The sequence below is a fragment of the Manis javanica genome, chromosome 3, assembly GCF_040802235.1.
Source record: "Manis javanica isolate MJ-LG chromosome 3, MJ_LKY, whole genome shotgun sequence".
NCBI lineage: Eukaryota > Metazoa > Chordata > Mammalia > Pholidota > Manidae > Manis > Manis javanica.
In genome coordinates this window covers 39,856,182-39,874,724 of record NC_133158.1, presented here as the reverse complement: position 1 = coordinate 39,874,724, position 18,543 = coordinate 39,856,182, and the positions used below count along the sequence as shown (strand labels likewise).

The window sequence follows — 18,543 nt, the reverse complement described above, 5'->3', positions numbered from 1 at the left end:
GGACAGGGCTTGCTTTCCCAGCCCACCTCACAGCCCACAGGGCACCCACTCTACACATGGGTGAGAGGATGTCGGTCCTTCTGGAACCGGTCTCGATGGCACAGCCATCTCCGTGAGTCCACTGCCCTTTGTGGCCTTCCTGCCGATGCCCAACTGCTGCTGTGTCCCGTCCCTTTCAAGCAGTTCTCAAGACTTAACCCAGAGGGCCCTGCAGGCCTCGGGAGTGGGTGGGGACCCTGGGACCCAGTGGGACCAGCCCTGGTCACGTGGGAGAAGCGGGCACTGAGCAGGTTCTAAGAATGAAAAAGGCAGGAAGGCCTGTGTCCCCCATGCTGGGTGCTGCCGCTGGGTGCTGGCAGGGTTGGGGACAGGCTGGCATCTGCGGGGGGGTGGCGGGCAGAGGGCCATGGTGGCCTTCTCTGAGCAGGTGGAGCCTGGGGGCATGGGAGCCACGGGGGGCATGGGGGTGTCTCAGAGGCAGTAGTCCCAACAGAGGAACTGGGATAGCAAGTGAGCATTTTTCAAGTTCCAGTTTTCCGCAGAGCGGTGGCCCTAGGCCAGGCCCAATGAGCTGTTCTCTGCTGCAGCTTCAGTCCCAGAGGGTGTCAGGCAAGTGGTTCGGGGGGCTGCCACCTCAGTGTCCTTTGGTTCCTGGCCCAGCCCAAGCAGATGCCCTGGGGACACCAAGCCAAGGGCATTCTTTCTCCTGGAGCCAGGCTCTGCACAGAGAGACCAGGCTGCAGCAGGAATCCAGGAGGCCCTGCCCTGCCCAGGAGACAGGAGTACCTCCATGCCCACAGGCCCTCCAGCTCATGGTGGAGGAAGCCAGGAAGCCCACAGAATGTTCTTTAAGTGTTCCTTTGGTCTCCTGGAGTCTGTGGCTGCTTTAAGGAGGTGTGAGAAGTTTTCACGGGTGCTTGTCACCTTGATTTAGGGGTTTGTGTCGTTTTCTGATGTGGGAATGAAAAGGTGGAAGGAAGAGCCATCTGGAAACATGAGCGGGGGAGCAGGCTGCAGGCCTGTGGGCGGGGAGGGCGGAGCCGGGCTGGCCCCACCTCCGGGAGCAGCGGCGGCCGCGGGCCCCCTGCTCCGCAGAGCACACAGCCCCGATGGCTCCCAACCCCAGCGGCTGCCTCGGCCTGCTTCTGCTCACCTGCTGCCTCACTGCGGCCCAGGTCGACCTGCTGAGCCTGAACTGGCTGTGGTCCACTAGGACAGCAGGGCCCACAGCTGACCTGGTCTCTGTGTCCCGGAGCAGTCCCTCTCTGCAGCCCACAGAGAATACCATCACGCATGTGGCCTCCCGGGATGCCCCCACCAATCCGGGGACAGCCCCTGCCAACCCTGAGCCACCTCTGGAAAGGCTGGAGGCTGACCAGGACAGAGCCTCCACAGCCCCCCTTGCCTCCACCACGAGCCAGGACACAAAGGAGGAGAACATTGCTGGTGTCGGAGCCAAGATCCTGACCGTGGCTCAGGGCATCCGGAGCTTCGTCCGGCTGTGGGACAACGCCACTCCCACCGACAGCACCACCCGGGCCAAGATGCCTGACTCTGCGACTCCCACAGACCCCCTCGCTCTGCCTGGGCCATCCGGCCCCCCCCAGGAGAACACGGCTGCTCTCTGGCTGGGCAGTGGGGTGCACAGCTCTCCGGACTCCCAGGGGACTGCGGCCAGCACCCCGCCGGGGGCCCCCCAGCCACCTTCCTCTGCGGGTGGGCCCCAGGCATGGCTCAGGGAGCCCACGGTGCCACCACCACCCCCAGGTAGAGCTTCTCTCTCCTCTGTGCCGGGTGGGACCCCTTCCTGGGAAGGCCAGTCATCCCTGGGACAGCTCCAGGACTCAGACAGCAAAGGACTCTCGTCTGTGGCCCATCCCGGCCGGCAGCATGGATACCGCAGGGGCACGCCACAGCCGCTTCCCCTGGTGGCGGGTTTGCTGGGCGCACGTGCCGGGCCCTCGGCTCTCTCCCCTGACACTCCCTCTGAACTGTCTCACATCCCACTCTCAGCTTTAATTGGGGACAGTGGTGCTTGGTCTCCCTACGCGGCTAATTCTGTGGGGCCTGCTCTTGTTAATGACTCTGTGCTGCTCAGGGCTGACCCGCTGGCCTCCGCCGGGCAGCCTCCCACGGGCCGCTGCCTGCCCCTGCCACCCTCCCTGCCCATCTGCGGCCACCTGGGCATCGGGCGCTCCTGGCTGCCCAACCACCTCCGGCATGCAAGTGGTGAGGAGGTGCAGGCAGCAGCGCAGGCCTGGGGGAGCCTCCTCCGGACGCACTGCCACCGCTTCCTCGCCTGGTTCTTCTGCCTGCTGCTGGCCCCGCCCTGCCCGCCGCCCGGCCCCCCGCCCTGCCGCCAGTTCTGCGAGGCCCTGGAGGATGCGTGCTGGAGCCAGCTGGCTGGGGGCGGGCTGCCCGTTCCCTGCGCCTCGCTCCCGGCCCTGGAGGACGGGCACTGTGTGTTCATTGGGCCGGCGGCAGGTAACTGCCCCCCACTGCCTCCTTTTGCCCTGAGCTTGGCCCAGGTGCCCACCCTGGCCCAGGTGCCCTGATGCTGAGTCCTGACTGGGCCCTTCACAGCGTTGGGGGTGAGGGGGTGCAGTGTGCCTTTGTGGGGGGCTGAGGTCTGGAGAAGGCAGGAGGCCTGTGCGTGACCCTAGGCAGATGCATCAGGGGTGACCATGCCCTCTGGCGCTCCCCAGGGCTGTGAGATAGCTGGCCACGCCCCAGCCATGGAGGGCGACCTGAGGCACATACGGCGGCCTGGTGTGCCCAGGGGAGCCTGAACTCCTGCCAAGCTCTGGCCGCTGCCCCCAGCCCAGGAGGTGGAGGCCCGTGGCACCTTGCTGGGCGTCTGGAGGGCAGTGGGGGACTGCTGTGGCCCTGTGCATGGGGCTGCACGGTGATCTCGTCACCGCGATGCTCCGAGGGCGGTGTGCCGGCAGGTGTATAGGGGCCCCTCTGCCGTGGGCCTGCCCGGTGCTGGGCCTCCTGGCTGCTGGGCCTGAATCACTACTTTTTCTCCCATGGATCTCAGAACCAGTGACTGCTGTCTAACACGCAGTTAGCTCACAGTTTCTGTTTAACTTGGTTTAGGAAGACAAGGCCACCTTCAGAGAAAACAGTGTTGCTTTTCTCTGACCTTTGGTGACCTTTTGGGTGACTGAATTCTCCACATATGCCCGGGCAGTGGCTCTGGTGTCCAGGCAGTGAATGAAACTGCTGCTAGAGGATCACGTGTGACCCTGGAGAGCCAGAACGGGGTTTCCCCCGCAGTCCATCCTGTCCATCGAGCTCAGCACCTTCTGCAGCACGTGTTCCTTCCTGCTCTGAGGGAGGCTGGTGCTGGATACTAGGTGGACAAGAGGCCCCCTTCAGCCTCACTGGGCGGGAGCAAATGGCCCTGAGATTATGCCTCAACAGCGTCAGGTCAGACCCTCCACATGGGGCCCGTGAGACCATCTGCCTGACACTGTCCTGAAGAAGCTGTCCCTCCTGCCACAGGGAAGTCATTTTTGAACACTCCTCAGTTGAGAAATCAAGTCTTGAGCCATTACTGCTATTACATTTCGTGCAGGCAGCTCACCTACCCACCCATCTACCATCCATGCATCACCTGTGGATTAGGTTCATCAAGAGTATGTGATTGCCACATGTACCATGCAGTTTGTTCTATCTTGAAATGTGTGTCTGGAGAGACCCTCACCAACCTGGGGCAGGTCGCAGACTGGAGGAGCTCTGTGTGTCAGTGTGTCCAAGTCAATTCTTGTTCGTGATGGTTCCCTTTCCTGGCATCCCTGGCCAACCTCTCTTCTACCCCCTTGCCAGTGTCCCCCTTTTTCTGATCTGATTACTGGAGAACACGGGAGGCTCATCCCCTTTACTGGGGCCACTGCGTGCTCCTAGAGAGGCGTGACTGGAGAGGGGCTGGCTTGTCCACCCCATGCAGCATGCCCAGGGCCCGGGAGCCTCGACGAGTCTGTGAGGTACATGAACTTCTCAGGACGCCGCCTCCCAGAGCCACTCCTGTTAGGTGTCTGTGGGCCTCCGCCTGGACAGGGCAGGTTCTGCAGACATGCAGCCTAGGCCCTGAGGAGGAGAAAGCGCAGAGTGGTCCTTCCCCCACACCTGCAAATGCCAGCCTGCTTCTGCCACCCCAGCGACCTCTCTACTGCTTCCTCTTGTCCTCAACTGCTTCCCTCCTGCGTTGGATTTTTATCCTGGAACCAGCTGGTGAACACTGTCAGCAAGGTTCAGGCCCCACCAGAAGGGGCTGAGCACAGCTCCCAAGGCCTGCCGGCTGCTGGGGTGGGGCGCCCTTCCTGCCCCTGTGGATTCGCACAGATGTGGGGCATGAGTTTCCTGCGGCTGCTGTGATACATGAGTACAAACTTAGAGGCTTAAAACAACACAGATGCATTAGCTTACAGCCCTAAGGTCAGCAGACTGAAATGGTCTCAAATCAAGGTGCTGGCAGGACTGTGCTCCCTCGGGGCTCTAGGGAAGATTCTGTCCCCTGCTCTTCTGGCTCCGGGAGGCCCAGCATTCCTTGGCTGGGGCTTTTCTTACTGGGCCAGGACTTCTCCAGTCCTGGCTGGGAGAGATGTGTGCCTTTAAGGGTGTGATTAAATTTGGATCATCTCCCCTTCTCAAGGGCCGTAACCTTGATCACGTCAGCAGAGTCCCTGTCGCTGGGCACAGTAGCCTTCACAGGTTTCCAGACATGGCAACAGACATCACTGGGACCGTTATTCTGCCGGTGCAGCATGTGCCTGCCCATGTGTGCACGCCACTCAAGGGCGTGGACTCTCAGCTCCTTCTTTGCACTCTGTGTATCAGGAAGTTCCTCTCTTCCTTGACGCATTCCTGCAGGCAGACTCCTTGCTCCTGAGCGTGGCTCTGTGCTGTCTTCAGTCCCCTCCTCAGGGCACACCTGTAGGCATTCCTGGTCTCTCGTGATAACAGATGATGCCGTCACAGCCCTGCCCACCATCCCTAAGTGTTCGCTCCTCGTCAGTCCTGTCTTTGTGAGTCAACATTGGCCAAGCACAGGGCACGGTCTGATTTGGACCCCAGGTGATAGCAGTGCCCAGCTCAGACCTGCGCTCAGGAAATTCACAACCTTCTTCAAAGATTCATTGAACTTCCTTGGGCATTTCCTCTTCTAGATCATCAGAAATATTCCCCTGAGGGTTTGATTGGGTAGTTGAATGTGTTGAATGTGTGCACAAATGTGGATGCTACCAATGAGTCAGCTGTCAATAGCAAGTGTCTGCCCAGGGACACGGAGCACTTCTCCATGTGCTCCACATGTTCACTATCTTTCAGTCCAGTCTTACAGTCTTAGATGTGTTTTACAATGTTTGTGCTCGGAATATTTTTTACTTTGATATTGAGATTAGGGTCTCCACCTGTCCCAGACATTTTGACTCTGTAATTGCTACTGTGCATAAAAAAGTGACAGACAGGTACAGAACTTTCTTTACACGCTTTATAAGGTACAGGAAGTCTCTCGATGTACATCTAACTGAGTGTTATGTTCTAGTTTAGCAGGGGCGTGGAATGAGAGATTGTCTTGGGGCTTGCCTCAGGAGAGAGGACTTTCTCCCCTTGACGCTGTGTGTCTGGGGCCCCACTGTCGGTGCACGTAGGTGGCCCCTGGCCCATTGCACGCCAGTGAATCGTCAGAAAGCACTTATTTGCCTTGCCCTACTTAATGGCTTTCAGCCTGAATTCTGATTTATCTGATATCAGTGTTGCAATATTTGCTTACTTTTGTTATCATTTGTCCGATCTTTTAAAAAGACCTGGTTTTTTAAGGTTTTAGGTTTACAGAAAAATTGAACAGAAAGTGCCCAGCCTCCCCTACTGTCAACATCCCCCACCTGATGGTACATCTGTCACAGTTGATGAACATGCACTGACACACTGCAGTCACCCAAAGTCCAGAGGGGTCACACTGTGGACTCTTGGTGTGCGGTCCATGCATCTGGGTGAGTGTCCAAGGGCATGTGCCCACCGCACAGTGTCACACAGCCTTTCACTGCCCTGAAGGTTCTGTGCTCTGCCTACTCATCCCCACCCCTCAGCCCCTGGGTGACCCCTGATCTTACTGTCTCCATAGTTTTGCCTTTTCTGAACTGTCATAGAGTTGGAACCATACAATATGTAGCCTTTCAGACTGGCATTTTCCACTTAATAATATGCACTTATGTTTCCTCCATGTCTTCCCATGGCTTGATAGTTCATTTCCTTTCCATGCTGAATAATATGCCATTGTCTATATATACAACAGTTTGTTTAGCCACCTATTTAGGGACATCTGGTTGCTTCCAAGTTTTGGCGATGATGAACAAAGGTGCTACGAACACCATGCGCAGGTTTTTGTGTAGACATATGTTTTCAGCTCCCTTGGGTAGCACCCAAGGAGTGTGATTGCCAGATCATGTAGAAAGAGAAGGTTTAGTTTGTAAGAAGCCACCCACTGCCCCCAGAGTGACTGTGCCGTGCTGCGTCCCCACCAGCAGTGATGAGAGTTCCTGCTGCTCCCCATGCTCGCCAGCATTTGGTGGTGTCAGTGTCTGGATTTGGCCATTGTAATAGGTGTGTGGTGGTGTCATTGTTTTAATTTGCATTTCCCTGATAACATGTGACCTGGAACATCTTTTCACATGTTTATTATGTCTTCTTTAGTGAGGTGCCTGTTAAGGTCTTTTGTCCATTTTTTAATCAGGTTTTTCATTTTTTTGTTGTTGAGTTTTAAGTATTCTTTGTATATTTTGGATATCTCTCCTTTCATCAGAAATACGTTCTGCAAATATTTTCTCCCAGCCTGTTGCTTGTCTTCTTATTCTCAATGCGTCTTTTGAAGAACAGAAGTTTCTTATTTTAATGACATCCAGCTTATCAATTCTTTCTTTCATGGATTGTGCCTTTCGTGTTGAATCTAAAAAGTCATCAGCAGATCCAAGGTCATCAAGACTTTTTCCTTCGTTATCTCCTAGGAGTTTTATAGTTTTGCATTTTACATTTAAATCAATCATCCTTTTTCAGTACATTTTTGTGAAAGGGGTAAGGTCTGTGTCTAGATTCATTCTTTTGCATGTGACATCCAGTTGTCCCAGCACCGATTGTTGAAAAGCCTGTGTGGGCTCTGCTGGGCTGCCTTTGCTCCTTCATTGAGATCAGCAGATTGTATTTATGTGGGCCTATTTTTGGGCTTTCTGTTCTGTCTCACTGATCCATGTGTCTATTCTTTTTAGCTTTATGGGAAGTATTGAAGTTGGGTAGTATCAGTCATCCAACTTTGTTCTTCAATATTATGCTGGCTGTTCCAGGTCTTTTGCCTCTTCATATAAACTTTAGGATCAGTTCGTTGATACCCACAAAAAACCCTGCTGGGATTTTGGTTGGGATGGCATTGAGTCTACAGATCAAGTTGGGAAGAGTGGATATCTTGACAGTATTCAGTTCTGTCTATGAACATGGAATATCTCTGCATTTATTTAGTTCTTTGATTTCATTCATCAGAGTTTTGTAGTTTCCTTTGTACAGATCTTGTATATATATTTGTTACACCTAAGTATTTCATTTTGGGGGTTGCTAATGTCAATGGTATTGTATTTTTTATTCCAATCCACTTGTTCATTACTGGTATATAGGAAATGGTTGGTTTTTGTATATTCGTACATCCTGCAACTTGCTATAATCATTTATTAGTTCCCAGGTTTTTTTGTTGTTTGGGGTTTTTTTTTGATAAGTTCTTTTGGATTTTCTACATAGATGATATGCCATCTGTGAACAGTTATATGTCTTCCTTCCCAATCTTATACTTTAATTTTTTTTTCTTGACTTATTGGATTAGCATGAATTTCCAGTATGATTTTGAAAAAGAGTGGTAAGGGGGAACGCTTTTGCCTTGTTCTTACTCTTAGTGGGAAAGATCATGTTTATCACCATTTAGTATGATGCTAGCTGTAGGTTTTTGTAGATATTCTTTGTCAGGTAAAGGAAATTCTGATCTATTCCTAGTTTACTGAGACTTTTTAACATGAATGGGGGTTGGATTTTGTCAAACACTTTTTCTGCATCTATTGAGATGGTCATGTAATTCTTCTCTAGCCTTCTGATGTGATAGATTACATTAATTGATTTTTGAATGCAGAACCAGCCTTGCACACCTGGGATAAATCCCACTTGGTCATGACTGGTCTGCTTGCTGAAAAGGAAACTGTATTCAGCTAGGCAAGTCCCCTGATTCCCTGATCTGAGGGGACTGTGGCTAAAAAGAGGGGCCCCACCTTGCCAAAGGTGTCACCCTCTGCATCCCTGTGACGGTGTTTCTCTGAGCCCTCAGAAGGCAGCACAGCCTTCATTCCGGAGAGGCGCTGGTTTCCTGCCCAGCACAGCTGGGCCGGGGCCTGGAGCCCAGGTGGGACCACAGTGCAAGGAGGTCTGCATGGAGGTGGCCGCATGGTTCACTCACTGCCTGTGACTGGAGACTGAATCAGTGACCTCAAGGCCATGGCATTCAGAGGCTTATTCACAATTAGGAGCCGTGAAGAATTCCATGGAGATGAAATGGAGAACTTTGTGAAGGAGCTGGTGGTGCGTCTCTGGGGTCCCTGGAGCAAGCTGCTGCCTCTGGCCTTGGAAGTCAATGGCTGCCACATCTTGCATTCTTATTTAATTTGTAAAAGTTCTTGCTGGCCTAGAAGGAAGGGTGGTGCTGGCATATCCATGTTTAACTTCAGGGACACCAGGGCCGTTGGCTTCCAGGCTGGTAAGACTCATGGTTTCCAATCTTAGAACATCACCCTACAGCGTACTCAGGCCCCATGCACTTCTAATACTAAAGGACCGTCACAGCAGCCACCACCTTGGTGACAGCGATGCCTGTCTTTGAGCAGGAAGGGGCCGTGGCCTCCCAGAGCCCAAGGTCTTCCTGCAGGGATCCATCTGTCCATGGCAGGTGCTGAGGCCAGGCCACTGTCCCACCAAGGCTACTGTCTGTGGTGCGCCTGGCTGTCCCCTGCTTCCCATCTGCACGAGATAGGCATGAGGGATGGGAGTGAGGTGGAGCCCTGGCGGTGCTGCCCGCACGGCGGGAACCTGGGGCCTGCAGAGCTGAGATGCCACTGCCCGAGGAAGACCAGCCTTGGCAGGTACCCAGAATGCACCTCCTCCTCTGGGTGGCTCTTGTCTCTTCCTTCTCTTGTCATTTTTTGTTCTCAAGATGCTCTTTGAAAGGTACAGCGTGTGTTAGGAAGTTGGAACTTGGCATTTCTTCCCTCTGCTCTGCCCTGGGAACCCTGGGCTCAGGGGCCAGACCCTATGTACCCACCGCCAGCACGCAGGCACACACATCCAGGCACACACACAGCATGCATTTACACTCACCCTGTGCTCACACGCTCACACACATTGGCATACCACTCAGGCTGGCCCACTGAGGCCTTCCTCAGGACAACTGCACAGCAACAGCCCCTTCCCAAAAGACTCTCCCCCTTGTGAGGCACAATTTGGAGGTAGACCACACCCAGACTGCAGGTGGGATTCTGGAGAAAAAGGCCATGGGTCGGCGCCCTTGGCCAGACGTGGCCCCAAAGCCAAGACTCTGCTTGGCAAAGTGAGCATGCAGGGGTGTCCTCGGTGAACAGGCCTGTCCCTGGGTCGGTGTTTGCCCCTCCCTGTGTCCAGCAGGGACCAAGGGCCCTTCCCCCAGCACTGACACCCCTGGCCACAGAGATCATCAGCCAGGTTGCTGGCTGTCCCCACATGCCCAGGAGGCAGCCCTCGTCCCCACTGTGCCCACAGGCTCAGGCAGACCCAGCACACAATCAGCCAGGGCCTGTGTCCCCCTACAGTGGCTTCTGGTCTCACCTGGAGGGACAAGAAATGAAGGAGAATGCTGGGCACGGTGGCTGTGTCCCCAGCCTGGGCTCACCCCGCTCTGTATGGCAGAAGGTCCCATTAACATTCCATGGCACTGCAGAGGAAGACAGGCTGGTTCTGACTGGGCAGAATGAAGTGGATGAGGTTCTGTGGGGACCCTGCGAGGCAGGGTACTACACGGGTGGGTAGCGCTGCCCAGCTGAGTGCCAGCTAATGAAGGAGAATGCAGTATTCACCCGCCACTGGCCCCCCTCCAGTTCAGGACGACGTGGCACCCAGTGTGGACACAGTGGGCAGGGAGGTGGGCCCACAGGAACCCCATGCAGCAGCCATGGGGTCAGCTGCCCACACTCGGTAAACCCCGACAAACCAGTGGGACTTGGGTGGGATTCACCGTTGGAAGTGTGGGCCCACACACAGAAATCCTAAGGACGGATGCAAGCTGAGGGCCCTTCAAGAAACAGGCCCCCCACCCCACCGAGTTCTACGCCCCAGAAGGAAGCCTTCCAGGCTGGCTCCTGGCATGCACAGGCCTCAGGGGCCTGCAGTGCTGCCGTGCCTGGAGCCTTGAGGGGGCCTGTGCCCTGCCCTTCCCAAGGAGCTGGGTGGAGGGGACGGGCTTGGGCTGGAGTTCCAGTGTGGGGCAGGGCTGCGTGCAGAGATACAGGGGTCCCAGCATGGGGGGTGAGGAGCAGGGGGGCCCGGGTATAGGTAGGGCCCAGGCGTGGGGGTGGGGCTGAGGTGGGGTCCAGGCAGGGGGACAGGAGTGGGGATGGGGGTGGGGAGCAGAGCAGGGGCTTCCCTGAATGAGGAGGGGTCGGGACAGGGGGGTGAGGCGGGGGTGGAGGGACTTTGAGCCCCCAGCCCCCGCAGCGGCCCCTTGCGCCTCCCACCTCGCTGCTTCGGGGTGGTCTCTGCAGCCCCCTTGGGCCTGTGAGCCTCTTGAGGGAAGGGTGGCTTGTGGCCACCGCGCTGCGGCCTGCATGGTGCTTGGGAGAGATGGTGGCCATCGGCGAGAGGGATGCGAGGGGACCCCCGTGCCTCGGTTTCCCTCTGGGTCCTGCTGTTGTTCCCGGCCGCGCGCCCCTCACCCGGGTCTCCCTCCCCTTTGCAGGCCGCGTGGGCGCCGAGGTGGGGCTCCTGCAGCTGCTTGGGGAGCCCCTGCCACAGGTGGAAGACCCAGACGTCGGGCTGGCCTACGTGTTCAGCTCCGACGCTGGCGGCAGCCAGGCGGCCCGGGACCTCGTCCCCAGCCCCTTCTTCCGCGACTTCTCGCTGCTCTTCCACGTGCGCCCGGCCACCGAGGGCGCAGGGGTGCTGTTCGCCATTACCGACGCTGCTCAGGCCGTGGTCGCGCTGGGCGTGAGGCTGGCGGCCGCGCACGCGGGGCACCAGGAGGTGCAGCTCCTCTACAGCGAGCCCGGCGCGGCACGCACCCGCGTGGCCGCCAGCTTCCGCCTGCCCACCCTCGCCCGCCGGTGGACACGCCTGGCGCTCATCGTGGACGGCGCAGCTGCTGCGCTCTACGTGGACTGTGAGGAGTTCCAGCGGGCGCCCCTGGTGCGCGGCCCACAGGGCCTGGAGCTGGCGCCCGGCGCCCGTATCTTCGTGGCTCAGGCTGGAGGAGCTGATCCCGACAAGTTCCAGGTAACCCCCCTCCCACCCATCGGGGGTGGTCGGCCCTGCAGGGACGGGCCACTGGGACAAGGGACTATGGCAGCCTCAGGCTCCCTGCAGCAGCCCTAGGGCCGAAGCTCTTGAGGTCAGCTGGCCGCCAGCCCGCACCTCCAGCACAGGCCCGGTGCCTGGCCGCACCTGGCTCCCAGGTGTCATTCAGTCTCCCGGTGTCCTGGCCCCTTGGCAGCCCCAGCAAGGGGTTCCCTGGGCTTTGTGGCTTCTCTGAGGGCCCCAGCACAGCCCAGCAGGCCCCTGTGGGACCCACTTACTATGTGCACACCCACCCCTGCCCCCTCACCAGCCCCGCCTGAGTGTGTGCACCTGTGTGTGGTGCCACGGTGACCCCAGGGCCCCGGGCCCTCATCTGCCCCACCAGGCCCAATACAGGACCTGTGCTCAGTGGGACTGGCAGTGCGTGGGGTCCCTGGGCCAGTAGACTGCACTCAGGAAGGCTGGCAGTGTGTGAGCCCCTAGGGAGGGGTCGGGCTGGGCCAGGGGCTTTACCCCCCCATCAGTTGTGCTGATCACTATTACTTCTGCCAGAATGTGCAGTGGCCCCACCAGCTTCAGGGCAGTGTGGGCACTTTCCCCAGCAGCGATGGGCCCGTTGCCGACTCCACCATGTCCCCAGGGAGCACCTTTCCCCTGGCCCTGGCCCTGGCCACCATTTTGGGAGCAAGGCAGATCCCAGAGCCTGTGTGGGTCTTTCTCCTGGGCCTGCAGCCCCCACACTTCTTGGAACCTTTAGCTGGAATGCCTCTCCTGGAAACCACGTGGGCCTCCTCTGCAGCGGGGATTCCAGAGACCCTGAATTCTAACATTAGAGCTGGTCTGCAGCTGGCACGCCCCTGCCTGGCCATCCAGACAGGGGTCCCTGTGTGTGCTGACCGCGATGTGTCTCCAGGGGACAAAAGTTAATTATTGTCCAGACAAAGGCTGCTTGATTAAAGTTGTTCTAAGTCCTGGTGACTCAGGTTCTGAAAGCTGACCTTTCACCTTTGGCAGGAACTTTAACCCTTGGAATCTGGGAGCCAGCAAGACTTTGATACCAAACTGGGCCTCTTTGTGTTTTCATTTTGATCTTCAAACATGATTAACTGGAAGGAGGTCAGAGGACTTGACCTGTGCAAGGAGGTGTTGTGTCATTTCCTGGGCATTTCTAGGTGGCTGGGCACCTGAGACAGTCCATGTCTTCAGTGCTTTAACAGGAAAGGCGCCTAGTGCTGGTAAGGACAGGGGTTTCCTTTCTCGCAGCGCTAAATGCAGTGGGTAAACCCAGAGGGCCTTTCCTAGGCCTGGCCAGGGCTGCATGCCATCCACATAAAACACATCTGCCAATTAGCTACAGAGACAAACAGTGACTGGGTGTTTTAATTCACATTTCTTGGTTATTAAAAAAGATGCACTTCTATTTTTTTTCATATATTTATTGGCTACTGGCATTTCTTTTCTTGTGATCAGCCTTTTTATATTATTTGCATTTTTGTTTTGATGTACTCAACCATTTCTTACTGATTTATACAAACTCATTATATGCAAAAGAAACGATCTTTGTTTTGCATCCTGCAAACTTTATTTCCCCAATTTGTCATTTGTCTTTTCACCTTGCCTTTTTTTTTAAGCCACTGGGATATTTAAAGTGTTTGTGTGGTTAAATATGGCCTGGAGAAGCACCCTTGGCATTTAACATCCTAGAAAAGTCTTTGAAGGTTAGAAATACAGAGACAGCCAGGAGGGTGAGGTTGCCTGCTAGACTCTGGGCCGTGGCCCCCTCACCCCGGGTGGTGTCTGCTGGACACACTTGACTACCCTTGTGTCACGTCCAGCTGAGCCAGGTGCAGTCTGGCTCCCATGTCCCTGCAGACCCGAGTTTCAGGAATCTTCTTTGGGTGTGTGATCAGATTCCCGCCAGTTGAAAGGAGAAGCCTGTTTGGTGGGAGACAACAATGGTTGAGGACAGTGTTTCACTTTCTGAACTGAGATTCTTGGGAATGAGTCGTTCAAGTGTGTGATTTATGAGGTGTGGTGGAAGGGGCCCCGAGTGCAGGGTTCCGGAGGAGCCGGGCATCCCCGCGGACCCTCTCTGGATGGGACGCTGAGCCCACGCTCATACCACACCAGCTGCTCGCCCGGTGCTGGTCCAGGCGGGGCCTCACAGACCCCTCATTGTTTTGTGCTGCAGAGAGATCCCCACCTCCTTGGCCTTCTCGGGCTTCCTGGAGTCAAACGTGCGGTGAATGCCTCCTGGGAAGCCCGTAGTCTGTCCAGTTGCTCCAGTGCTGTGCTTAAAATCTTACTTCCTGCTTCCCCTTGGCCCGCCCTCACTTTCCCAGTTGTCCGTACCCTGTAGCGGCACGTCCCCAGCCTTCATGTCTCCAGCAGACGTGCCCGCCTTCTCCTGCTGTTGCCCAGCCCCCTGTCACTCACAGAGCCACCTTCCTGTTTCCCTGGGGTGTCTTTGGGCCTCTCTGTTGACGGTGGTCCTTTGTGTATGGACGGGCTGCCCACAGACACTGCAGCCCCATCTTTAAGTGGCACTGCTCTCGGGCAGTGACTCCTCATGCCAGACGCCCACGTACTGTGCTGAAGATGGACACACAGGTGCACGGGAGGTCATGGTTTCCCTGAGCCCCTCACCCTGCTCCAGCGGCACCCCCTTTACCACCGACTCCTGACTCTCTTACCCATTGGAGGTGATGCATGCTAGGATAGCCTGGACGGGTGTGCGTGTTTCTCACCTAATCGAATGGGGCAGTGGAGGAAAAGGGTCTGTGGTGAAATAGATACCTGGTGTGACCCCAGGAGAAGCAGCCAGGTGCACCCAGGCAGGTGGTCCCGGGCGAGTCTGGGCTTGATGCAGGTGAGGTGAGCAGAAGCCTCTCAGCACAAGAAGCATCAGGAAATAGGTGGTGATGGCGTCCACACAGCAGGGGCAGGAGACAAGGGACCACTCTGACTTGGGGTGCCGGAGCAGCAGAGGGAGAGGCCAGGAGGTGGAGGCGGGGTGAGGAAGGCCCAGGACTGCCGCTTCCCCCCAGAGAATCCTGGGGTTCCCGGAGTCGAGGTCCCGTGGGGGCAGCCCCGGCCGCAGTACCATCAGTGACTCTCTCCCAGCCCAGGGGTCTGACTGACCGCATTCAGCTTGAGGACGTGGAGCCTGCAGCATAGCCGACAGGCATATTTTTGATGGTCCTTGTCAGTAAAATACAGTGCGTCCGGGTTTCACAACACTTGGCTCTGAGCCTGCGTCTGCAGTGGGTCTCTTGGCTTTTGCACTACTGACATCTCCCCAACTAGACGTGGCCTCGGGAAAGCTCCGGCGGCCAGCAAGCAGCAGCCCAGGCCTGGGGCTCCATGCCTCTCGCTCCAGCCAGGGCACCCACCACGTCTTGCAGAGCCACCAGCGTTATGCGGAGCAGCAGACAGCCTGCAGGGCTTGGGGCCTCGCCGGCCAGGTGTGCAGAGCCTCACGGGACAATGTGTGGAAACAGTCATAGTGGGATGCCTGGCACCCGACCCCCATCTGCCTGGAGCTCCCATGCTCTCCCCTACACTCAAGTTCATATGCCCACACAACACACACGTGAGTGCACACAGGTGTAACATGCACATGGGCAGGCATATTACCATCACACACACAGGGATGAGGCCCCCCAAGCCTCATCACCAGCAGTAGAGGTCAAGGAGATGCAGAATCAGGCAGAACTGACCCCCCAGAGGCACTGACCCTCCAGGGGAGGGAGTCCAGGAGTGCTTCCTGGAGGAGGCAGCCTGAGCTGAGTCCTGAGAGACAAGTGGAGCCCTCGGGTGCAGCTCAGCTGGGCACGTGTGAGAGATCTATGGGTCTGTTGCACACGCTCCTTGTTAGTGTGCAGGAGGTTGTGAGACCGAGGGTCCGCTGCTAACGGGAGTCTGAAGGGCAATTAGAGGGATAAACAGGGTGACCGAGGCCAGGGTCAGCACGTGGCTAGTGGGCACAGCCAGCCTGTCACCTGCTGCCGGACAGCCCCTGAGTGAGAAGGGCTCTTACTTGTTTAAGTGGTTGGGAAAAGCAACAGAAGAATGTTTTGTGACACCGTAGAGTGATGTGAAACCAACCTCTGGGGTGGCGCGTCTGAATGGGCTCATAGGTTGTGGCCGGCTTCCCGTCGCAGCCATGGAGAGTGACAGAGCCTGGGAAGGCAGAGCGTGTGGCCCTTCACAAAGAAAACGTGCCAACCCCGGACCTCAGCCCTTCTCTCAGGAGGGCTAACATGTGTGTCTTCAAATTGTTGAAATACAGACTATTGAGGAAAAACACACTGGGGTAAATCCCAGTGTATTAAAATATAAAGTAAAAAGCAAAAAAAAAAAATACTAGAAAAAGCAGGACACAGCATTGCAGAGAGGAAACAAGAGGTATGTGGGGGCGGCAGGCCCCGGGATCTAGTGGCCAAGATGCAGGGTCTGCCCCTTGCCATTTCCTCTGGGGCACACGGGGCCTCGAGGCAAAGGCCCCGGTGCAGCTGGCGTCCCGCTCCTTGGCACCCTTGCTGGGCCCGCTGCTGGCAGTGGTCCTGCCCCCTGCCTTTGATGTGGTGCGCTGTGTGCTCTGCTCAGAGCTGACCCTCTGTGCTGTCGGTTCAGGTCAGGCCTGGCACATGTCAGCCTCCCCCAGTCCACTGCCATTGGCCTTGTGTCCCTGGGGGACACCACCTGCGGCGGCTAACCTCGTCTGCCTCCCTGCCTGGGCATGGCCCATGCTGCTGACCGCTTGTCCACGCTGAGAGCGCAGAGCCCCCTCACTGCTGTGTCCTGGTGCCTAGAGCAGGGCTGAGTGCACAGGGAGCGTGTGCGGAGGAGCAAGTGAGAGGATAGAGTAGGGCAGCGGGAGGGTGGGGTCCAGGGCACACTGTGGGCAGCGCCCTGGACCACAGGGGTCATCGCCGAGCCCTCTGTGGCCTGGCCCGCCTGCTCCTCCTGGGAAGGTGACCTTTCAGGCAGCAGTCCTGCACCCGCCTGGTTTTCTGACACTTTCTGGCCCCGTCTCTGGTTTGCCAAGGGGACCACAGCTGGCCCCGGGGAAGGTGGCCCCTCTCTCTGAGGACCTTGTCAGCCCTGCTGCCCCTTTTCAATATCGACTCACTGGTCCATATAATAGCCTGGAGCCAGGCTTGGCTCCTCCATTCCTGCCACCCCTCCCCCGTGACTGCAGCTCTCCTTGGTTTGGGGGAATCCTCCAGGCCCCCATGCTGAGTGGGGGTGCTGGCACCACCTCTGGACGCCACCCCGTCCCCTCATCACACCCCAGAGGCGGCGACCTGAGGATGCTCTGCTAAGATGGGCTCACCCTTGGCCTTCATGCTCAGGTTGATGTCACCCACTGAAATCAGCCTCAGCCAGTGCCAGGCTGGGAGCTGGGTCCTGGCACAGACCCAGGTATCCAGCCCCGAGCCGCTGCCTTGGGACTGCTGGTGACCTCTCTCCCTCTGTGTTTAGGGCATGATTGCAGAGCTGGTGGTGCGCGGGGACCCCCGTGTGAGCCCCCTGCTCTGCCTGGAGGACAACGATGATGACGATGAGGTGAGTGGCTGCCCCAGCCCGGGCTCGGCAAGGTCTCCCTCCTGCAGCACCATGTGGCCGGGGCCCTGAAGCAATGGACTGGAAGGGCCCCTTGGGTTGCCAGGATCCTGGGGTAGTGCCTTCACTCACCTGGGACATCAGAGCCCTCCCTTGCCGGGACCCTCCCAGTCACAAATGCACTGAGCGTCGGGCAGATGTGAAGGGCGCCCAGACAACCGCCAGCCGGGTGACGCAGGCAGCGGTAGCCATCTCAGCAGGAGCGTGTTTGGTGGCCCTGCACCCACGCATGTGCCCTAAGCAGGAACAGCCACCGGTTCTCGGGTGGAAGGTCAGGACAGTCTGGGGACTCGGATCTCGGCGGCAGCTCCTGACCACACAGCTGTGAACAGTGTCCTGGGTGGGGACGTACTAGCAGGTCCCACTCCCCCGGGCCACACACTGCTCTGTGCAGGGCTGCCGGGCATGATGTTGGTACCACCTCTGCCGAGCATCTCTCTGAGGCCTGTGCCCTCAGCCGACCCCAAGAACATAATCAAGCCAAAGGGAGGATTTCCCTCAGGGCGCCCTGTGGCCAGTGGCTGGGTCTGTTTCCCAAGAGCTGTTCTCACCTGGCTGAGCATCGTGCATTGTCCGTGCTGGGCAGACGCCTTGCAGGGGAGGGCCGGCACTCCCTCCCGCGGCCACATAGAGCCCCCAGGCCCTGCACGAGGTGTAGAGGGGGCTGCCGGCTGTGTTCCAGGCCTGTGCTCACCCCCCTCCTCTGAACCCACAGGTGTCCGGTGACTTGGGCAGCGGGCTGCGGGAGTCCCAGGAGCTGCTCGTGGAGGCAGCGGTGAGTGCGGAGGCGGCGCCTGGGGGCTGGGCACTGGTGGCTCCTTCTGGGGCTGGGCATCCTCTTTTCTCTGTTTTGAGGGGTCATTCTTCAAAATTTGTTTCTGATTCTAAATATTCTTCGGGCCTGTGAGGTGCCCTTGATACCATTTGTGCCTCCCTTCCAGCTTGTGGGGCCACATGGGACTAGCCGGTTTGTACAGACAAGAGAGGCAGGCCCCTGGAGGCCACACCAGGCTTCCCCGCCCAACCACCTGAACGCACCACGGAGCAGGGGTGGTGGCTTCCCTGCTGGATGAACCCGAGGCAGAGCGCTGGCCTCCCTGGGTGATGGGTGGGTGCCCCTCCAGCCCGCCCGGGTCAGATGGCCTGTGCCTCTCCACCTCCAGGCCTCCCTGTCTCAGCCACAGGTTGGGTTGGGAACTTACCCGCCAAGCTCCCATCCCTACGAGGTACCCTGGGCACAGGCCAGCACAGGGCACACAGGGACCCACAGAAGCGGCGGCTCTTGGCTGTGATGGGCACGCTGCACAGCGCAGCAGCCGCGTGGCCACCTAGCAAATCGGAGGGGTCAGT

At 57.6% G+C, this 18,543-nt stretch overlaps 1 protein-coding gene across 8 annotated transcripts in view; it reads left to right on the top strand.

Moving 5' to 3' along the window:
• The window catches only part of COL18A1 (collagen type XVIII alpha 1 chain), an 89,178-nt gene that overhangs the window by 44,102 nt on the left and 26,533 nt on the right, over positions 1-18,543 (top strand). For 2 of the 8 annotated variants that reach the window (XM_037004970.2, XM_037004969.2), the window contains exons 1-4: positions 1,083-2,484; positions 11,012-11,544; positions 17,053-17,136; positions 17,909-17,968. In XM_037004970.2, coding sequence (XP_036860865.2) covers positions 1,110-2,484; positions 11,012-11,544; positions 17,053-17,136; positions 17,909-17,968 — 2,052 coding nt within the window. In that variant the 5' untranslated portion in view covers positions 1,083-1,109. Of the gene's footprint in view, positions 1-1,082; positions 2,485-11,011; positions 11,545-17,052; positions 17,137-17,908; positions 17,969-18,543 lie in introns of those variants that run through there. The other 6 variants (XM_037004976.2, XM_073231224.1, XM_037004971.2 and 3 more) reach the window with 5 other exon arrangements.